This window comes from Electrona antarctica (assembly GCF_951216825.1).
Source record: "Electrona antarctica genome assembly, chromosome: 15".
Taxonomy (NCBI): Eukaryota; Metazoa; Chordata; class Actinopteri; order Myctophiformes; family Myctophidae; genus Electrona; species Electrona antarctica.
In genome coordinates, this window is record NC_136796.1 from 15,307,060 (window position 1) to 15,316,030 (window position 8,971).

The window sequence follows — 8,971 nt, forward strand, 5'->3', positions numbered from 1 at the left end:
CAGCTATATTTCGGCTCAACCTTAAACGTATTTGTACCTTTAGGCTTCATTAAGATTAATGTGCTTTTATTAGGGACAAATTTGGTCAGAAGTGTACCGCAAACTGAACAGCAGCTCTTTCGGTCCCTACTTCAGATTAGACATATTCCTATAGCCTACCTTTAGGCTTCGTTACAATTCATATGATCATATTAGGGACAAATTTGGTCAGAAGTGTACCGCAAACTGAACAGCAGCTATTTCGGGTCCTACTTCAGATTAGACATTCCTAGGCTTCATTACAATTAATATGCTCTTATTAGTACATAACTGTTTCAACCATTGAAAGCATAATGCATGCTACAACTATCATATTAGACTAATTTCTGACAAAAGTAGTCCTACTTTCGAGGAACTTACCTCCTGCTCCAGAAACAAGTGAAGTACCAATGTGCAAGAGAAGTATACATGTGCGAGTTGACTATGCATTTATGGCCTAAACGGCTTCCCATAGGGTAGCGGCTACGGCGTGCGGTTAGGGTTACTTTGTAGACAAACTGGGAAGCCAAAGAAGAGAGGGATGGGGCATTTTGCCAAAAGAGGTATGCAAACAGGGAGTAACAGCTTATCCTTTCGCAAACAACCTATTCTTAACATCAGGCAGACTGTCGATGTATGATCGTATCATTTTTGAATATTCGATAAGCGGCGTCTTAGATTCCCGTGGTGGTGGGGTTATATCTGGGGCAGCTATTGATAGCTCTGCGACTGCTGCAGTGTTTGAGATGGTAGTTTTGTCAATGCTGAAGTGTTCTGTGGTCTTCCTTAGACATTAGAACCAGCCAGGACATGCTCGTCTTCACGCCATGGCACGGGCGGGAATCTAAGACGCCGCTTATCGAATATTAAAAAATTATAAACTACCAATTTCTTTATAACCGTGCCATGGCGTGAAGACGAGCATGTCCTGGCTGGTTCACTGGGTTATGACACCACCAGGTTATTTGTCACTAGTCTCGCTATCAGAAGAACTTGTGCTACTTGGATTTTTGACAAATCACGGTTAGCTGCTATATTAGTCCTGTCAGTCCTGAGTGAAACGTTTTTGAAACTGTCTTTCATATTCTACTTTTATAGAAGTGTTACATTTTTACTTTGAAGTGTGTCAATGTGTTTATACTGTGAAATGGCAATTGTAGCGTGCATGTTTTGTACTGCCATGCAGAGGCGTATCTACAATAAGGCGAGGGCAGGCGTCCGCCTGTCCAAATCCATTTCTGGCCTGGCCAAAATCCATACAATGAGAAAAAAAGAAGACAAAAACAAGACCTGAGAACTATTAATGGACAGCTGAATCACCCATTGGAATGTAAATGCATGCCTTGACTCAGCTGTGCCCCCAGAATTTCCCATCACCTTCAAAATAAAGGCATTAGCTGTAACAGAAATAATGGCTGTAAACAAACTAATTAAGCAAAGCAAATTAAATAATAAATGCATTAGATAATTATATAGAAAATATACTAAAATACTAAATAGCTCCCACAGTGCCAATGAAATAAACAGTGATATAGTGTCATCACAATATCATCCCCTCCCCTGATCCCTCCCTCTTTAACATACAACAACAGCTGTGGGTGTGACTTCAGTTCAGGTGGATCACCACCCATCACCACCCACCAGGCAATCCGGGCATACTTAATGAACTGGTGGGCGTGTTCACATAAAAACAACATTTTAACAAATACTGTACACTTTTTTGAAAAAAGTCTTCCATATTATATAATAAATAATGTTTTTTTAGGGTGGAAAAAAATCATGGCACTCCACCTTTAATTATGTCACCATGTCTCTGAACTCTGAAGGAGATTTTCCTCATGTATGAAGAACAGAAAGAAAAAGAAAAACATTAAAATGGCTTGATTCCACTGTCCCCTAGCAAAGGCTCAAAACAGTCAATCTATTTTGGGCTGCCAATGTCCACAGTGATAAATGTGTAAAGTGTATCCTTCTCAATCTTGTTGATGGTGTATCTGAGGGAGTTGATCCCATCTTCTTCCATGGTTGATGAGGTTTTCTCGAGTATCTCACCTCTGTGCAGATTAAGTTCATTATGCACGGGTGGTGGAGGGTGAGCAGCAAAACATTAGCATATGGCAGCGCAGCAGAATCAGCAGCAGCAAGCAAGCAAGCAGGAGGAGGAGTGCAAACACTTCCAGTTTAAATAGCCGGTATGAAGACGGAGTGAGTGTGTGAACGTAATGCTGAGGCGGCCCAATTAACGCCGGCAGCAACTGCACTGAGGTTTCCTGACTGAACTTGCTCTGCGCATGTCTGTGACAGGCACAATGCTAATTTCTCAACAGGGCCGAAAATTAAGACCCGGCCCTACCTGGGCCCTCATCAAACCCTGTACACTCAAGACACTGCCCCCGCTGCCACAGCAAAAGATGGTTTTGTGTTTGTTGAGTTATCCTATCTTTTGCTACCATCTGATTAATGAGTCTGGAATCAGTGGAATACATCCATAACATAAACAATATCAATAACTGAAACAGTATTATGATTTGTATTAATAGTTTTCTCTGCATCTTTCCTATTCCTCTTTCCTGAGTTTAGCGGTTGTGGCGTTCTACAGCTGAGGAGAAGAAATACTGAACAGAGATCATGGTGAAGTATCACTAACACCACCATCGAACATGAGCCTGGGGGTGCTTAGCACTAGGAAAGCATGTCTGACGTGTTGAACAACCAGTTCAGTGTAACACAACATACTGGACTGGGTACAGTTCATGTACATTTTAAAGGTGGGTTCAATCGGTTCGGTGGTGGAAAAAGTACTCACTTTTTTTATTTAAGTAAAAGTATCAATACTGCAATGTAGAAATACTCTGTTACAAGTAAAAGTCCAGAATACAACGAATAGCCTATATTTTGTGTGAATCGACCAGTTTTATTTTTCTTAAAGTGCTTGTCTTTGTAAGTGACTCATTGGCTCTTCACAATGGAATAGTTGAGTTGTTTAATTCAGTAAGTTAAGTGTAAAAAAAAAAGTCCTTTGGTCCTAAATTCAGTTTACTTCACTGAAGAGGACTGACAGTGTATTTACAGTAAGTATTAGTTCCCCCCTAAATTAACACATCAGTTCATTTAGACACCTCAGCTCAGGATTAACCATTTATTGCAATGATATTGCATTCAGTTTGGTGATTTGGCTCTGCTCATGTGAGATTACAGATTACCTGCATGCCAAGCAGAATCTGATATCACAAACCCCCCAGAGCAGAGCATAAGATATTATTAGATATTATTATTATTATTAGTTATTACATCAACATAACATTCAACATTCAATTACATAATTAAACTACCACATATTCACAGTACAATCCACAGAATCATCCTAGTAACAATATGGAACTAAATGCCACAGATAGGAGGCCCCCCGGCCAGGTGGAGGAAATTTGACAGACAGCTACAGTACGACCGGCTTTGACGGCTAAACATGTAGAATGAGCAGTAACGGTTGCTTAAAAGGACCATCTGACGGAGAATGAGGGCATGTGTGAGATAGCTTGTAGCGAATGAACGCTGAATTCTTTTTGAGAATTGTCCATGTGACACACGCACGCACGCACGCACGCACACACACACACACACACACACACACACACACACACACACACACACACACACACACACACACACACACACACACACACTCAATCTCACAATGTGATTGAGAATTATTGGGCCCAAGTAGGGTGACCAGATGTCCCCCTTTGCGTGGGACAATTCTTGTCTTTCTGTTGTAAAGCTCTATTTTACTGCAAGATGTATTTTTAAGCTTGTTAAAAGTGCAGTGCCTGGTGTCGAGTCGGTCGGACCCACGCTTTTCCAGGACCGCCAAAAACAGGGCCCCTGCCCACTGTGCCCAGGCTCCATACAGTATATGGGGCTGGCCTGTTCTGACATCACAAATATGCCCGGGCCCTGGACCTGACCAGAGCCTAATAGATATAGACAGAGTTACGCAAACTGCGTTCACTTCATGGGGCCAGTCCAATGGCGGCTCTCCTACATAGACTTCTATTGAGAATGGGGACAACCAACTGGGACAAGTCCAGGACCGGAAGTAGGCAGACATGCATTGGACTCAAGCAACAGCCCAGCTTTTATGTTTAAAATTTTAATATTTTAGATTGTTTTGTAGTAATAGTACAACATAAACATTAAAGATAGTTTAGTTGTTGCTGTACAATACTTTAAAATAGTTGTCATGTTGCACACATGCGTAAAATAGCTCTTATTTGCGCTGCCCTCGTTGAAAAGTGAAAACAATGTATTTCCAACTCCAGCTTGTCTCAGTTTAGGCTGCATGAACAGCGCTCGAGTGCTTGGTTTATCGTAACTCTTCTAGGCTCTGGACGTGATCACCCCTATATCTCCATATATGGAGCTGGCCTGTTCTGACATCACATCACTTCATATTTGGGCATGCCTGACACAGAACTCCATAGAATAAAGGGACAGAGAGACATACAGTAATCTCACATATGGGCATAAAAGGGACACAGACAGATGGGTGGTACTCTGACGTAGGTACAACTGGTATTGCATAGCCGGGTCAGGGTGGGGCATGGATCTCCAACTTCCATCGTTACCGACTCGGTGCTCTACAGCCGGGCACCGGTCTAGTTTCATAAATGCATAATGAGTGTGCATAGTTTCTGGCTTTGGTGGCTTTTTTGTCTATAAAATATGTACAGATGCTTCCAGGGATTACTCAATTTGGTGTCAATTAGTAAAAAAGGCTGTTATGACCTTACATTTTTTTCATGTGTTTATGAGGTGACAGTACTTCATTAGACCCCTTGGTGTGGTTGTTATGTGCAATGATGTCTTCCCTTTCTATTTAGGGTTTCTTCCTGGAAGCTGAAACCTTGACAGTCAAACGTGCCTGTAGTGGCTAATTCACACCATGAACAATAAAAACTTAAAAAGCCGCTAAGGGCACCGGGCAGCGAATCTTACGCAGTGGTATAGGGAATAAGACCATTGTCCAGTCAGGCAGCAACATTTGATGGTGTTTTATTTTGGCTTCTCCAGACAGACATACAGCAAAAGATGTCAAAATGCTAGGCTCTCCCTGACCTGCTGGTAAAAAACCATGAACCCTCCCAGTGCTCACTGACTACCTGTGTGTGCTCACTTAATTAAGTAGACTCAGCTGTGCCCCCAGAATTTCCCATCACCTTCAAAATAAAGGCATTAGCTGTAACAGAAATAATGGCTGTAAACAAACTAATTAAGCAAAGCAAACTAAATAATAAATGCATTAGATAATTATATAGAAAATATACTAAAATACTAAATAGCTCCCACAGTGCCAATGAAATAAACAGTGATATAGTGACATCACAATATCATCCCCTACCCTGATCCCTCCCCCTTTAACATACAACAACAGCTGTGGGTGTGACTTCAGTTCAGGTGGATCACCACCCACCAGGCAATCCGGGCATACTTAATGAACTGGTGGGCGTGTTCACATAAAAACAACATTTTAACAAATACTGTACACTTTTTTGAAAAAAGTCTTCCATATTATATAATAAATAATATTGTTTTAGGGTGGGAAAAAAATCATGGCACTCCACCTTTAATTATGTCACCATGTCTCTGAACTCTGAAGGAGATTTTCCTCATGTATGAAGAACAGAAAGAAAAAGAAAAACATTAAAATGGCTTGATTCCACTGCCTAGCAAAGGCTCAAAACAGTCAATCTATTTTGGGCTGCCAATGTCCACAGTGATAAATGTGTAAAGTGTATCCTTCTCAATCTTGTTGATGGTGTATCTGAGGGAGTTGATCCCATCTTCTTCCATGGTTGATGAGGTTCTCTCGAGTATCTCAACTCTGTGCAGATTAAGTTCATTATGCACGTCTCTTTCATGCTTGATCATTTTGAACCTCCCAGTCGCCATGTCAGGCCGAGCGATACTCATGGATTTTATGGCAATTCTTTGGTAGATGTCATCATCCTCACCGCCCCAGCCCCAGTAGTTGTTTGAGAAGCCATTAATGGCCAAGTACTGTTCTTTGGACAATGACACAACCCCACCAAATATGAATGAGTACGGCAATATGAAATCAAATTTGTCAACAGCCACAGACAGGTGTCTGGGCTTACTAAAGCAACCATAGATGTTACGGTCATTCATAGGGATTAGATCCACATCAGAGAATACAAAGCAGGTATAATTGTACTCCTTCAATGCCTCAGCAAACCCTGCATTCATCAATCTGGCCTTATTGAACATCCCCTCACCGTCCTGGTTAATGACGTACACTCCATAGTCCAACTGTTGTCGCTGCAGCACGGGATGGAGGTAGTAAAGCCATTGTATCAGGTGTTGATGACGATTGCGGAATGGAATGATGATTGCCACCTAAAAGAAGATAACAATGATCTGTTGTTGAGTTGTACAGGAAAATGTTATGAGTTGTACAGGAAAAGGTAGGAAAAGACTTCATGAGAACTGAAAGAGAACGGACGGACACGGACGCGGACAGCAGCATGCTGCCAAGCTGAACCAAGTACAATCTGGGTGAAATTCACATTGGAAAATTAATATAACGGAACTTGGCTTGGCTCTATTAAATGCATTATGGTTCACACTTCACAGATATGCCGGTCTGACAGACAGACAGCAGACGGAGTCACTAGGTATAATTAGCCCTATATAAAAAAATAGAAGACCATATTAGCCTATTTGAATGAATGGCATCAGCGTGTTTGAAAGTCGGCCAGTCATATCATAGTTTTAAGCCAGCTCACCTCACTCACGCTTGTTCACAAACATGACGGACAGACAGACAAGAAAGGCTGTTGATGATGATTATTATTACCACTGTAACTCGCTGATCAGCATAAAATTATGTTGACAGAGACTCAGCCAATTAAAGTTTCACGTAGGCCTAAATGCCTTTGCTGCAAGCACCTATCTGCCTCCATTTGCGTCTTGGTATTAATTTATATTGATCACATGCGGACGCCACACAGAATAGCCAACTCTTACCTGCAGCTGAGGAAACATACAACGTAGTTGGAAATATAGCCTTTAGTCCAAAAACGAATTAATCCCACAAGAAAAAAAAGAAAGAAAATATGTCCTGTATAATTTACACTGTGGCGTATTTCTCCTTTGTGAATGAGGAGTGCTTTTGTGATGTTTCAGGCTCTCGCCCTTCCTCAGACACTAATGGTAAATGGCGCATTTATATAGCGCCTTTATTCAAGGCGCTTTATATAGATTGTGCATTTCATTCACACACACATTCATACACCGATGACAGAGGAAACCATGTAAAGACACCAACCTGCACATCGGGAGCAATTAGGGGTTCAGTGTCTTGCTCAAGGACACTTGACCTGTTTGTGACCTCACTGCCAAGTACATAATATTCTGTGATGGATCAGTGTTTGAATTGTGACAGAACTGCGGGAATGTTTACTGTTATTACTGCTATTGAAACATAAACTTATTCAGCTTTTCATTCTTGTTAATAATACAAGAAAAGGGTAAAAAAAAGGTGACAATAAGTGACAATAGCAGATTTACAAGCCCACAAGCTCATAGATTGGCTATTTCTGGCAAAGAGATATTTTGTGTTGAAGGAAAGAACAAAAAGTATATGGACAGATTTACTTTTGATACAAATGTATTTTATGACTTCAAGAGCATATAGACATCACTACAGGCTTACTGTTATTTTCATGACCTGTTTTTAGTTAAAATCTCATATTTACTCACCTTGTGATGTGAAATACAGTCTGGTGGCTTATAACGTCCTCCCTCAAGTAGAGTAGAGCCACATTCTGTCCTCACAGCCTCCATGGTCCTGCTCCAATTGAACTCCACGTGAATTGGACCCACCAGGTGAGGAGAGGTCTCAGGACAGGATGACAGTTTTGTTTGTACTTCCGTTGTTTTTCCTTTGAGCGTTTGTGTTTGGTCAGTTAGCCTAGTTACTGCCATCGTCTGATGAATGTGTGAATGCGTTTGTGTTAGTTCAGTTAGCCTAGTTACTACCATCGTCTGATGAATGTGACTGGAACGCAGCCATAACACTAATAATATAAATAACTGAATCAATAGTATGATTATTAATTGTAGTATTCTCTGCATTTTTCCTATTGCTCTTTCCTGCGTTTAGTCGTTGTGGCGTTGAGGAGAAGAAATACTGATTCACTGATGGGGAAGTTCCTGGAAACCACTATCCATCCATCCATCAGCCTGTGGTGCTTCGCTTCAACTACAGTGTGTCTTAAGACTTATGAATAGGAATGCAAATTCTGCAACAACAAAAAAAGCCGTTGGGGCATCACCTATATAGCCTACTCGCCTGACAGGTACAATCTTTTGAAAACCTGTCATTACTAGGCTTTACAGGAATCTTAGGAGGGGTTGTGTCATTGTGGCATTGTCCAAAGAACAGTATACTTAATGGCTTAAATGCAGAGAGATTGGGAGGTGCATGTCAATTCTTCTTCTTCAAGTTCAGGTTTAGCACCCGTGGCAGATATACACCTCCATATCGATATGTGGAATGCTGTATTCCCACAAAGCTGTTTGGACAAATCACCATCCAGTAATTCAGTACTTCTGGTTGCTGTGGAATCTGAGTGGGATTTGCTTTATTTTAGCTATAATTTCCTCCTTTTCTAAACATGTTGTTCATCACTTCATTATGAACAACATTAAAAACAAAACAAAAAAAAAACGTTTTTTTTCCTTGTTTTTTTAAAAAATATCGATATTTTAATAGATTTACCTACCTATACCTACCTATATCGCGATATTAGGCCCTCGATAACGATAATATCACGATATTCGATATATTGCGATATTTCCGATATATCGATATATTGTATGCAATTTCATCAACGATATATCACGATATCTGCAGCTACAAAATACGTGGAAC

General features: G+C 40.8%; 1 protein-coding gene across 1 annotated transcript; it reads right to left on the reverse strand.

Annotated features, from left to right (window-relative positions):
- Positions 1-5,766: 5,766 nt before the first annotated feature.
- Positions 5,767-7,881, reverse strand: LOC306937943 (beta-1,4-galactosyltransferase 1-like; the record flags this gene model as incomplete). The annotated part of the gene is made up of 2 exons (XM_079521967.1): positions 5,767-6,432; positions 7,798-7,881. 2 exons carry the CDS (start codon positions 7,879-7,881, stop codon positions 5,767-5,769), a joined length of 750 nt encoding a protein of 249 aa, XP_079378093.1.
- Between the last annotated feature and the right edge of the window lie 1,090 nt (positions 7,882-8,971).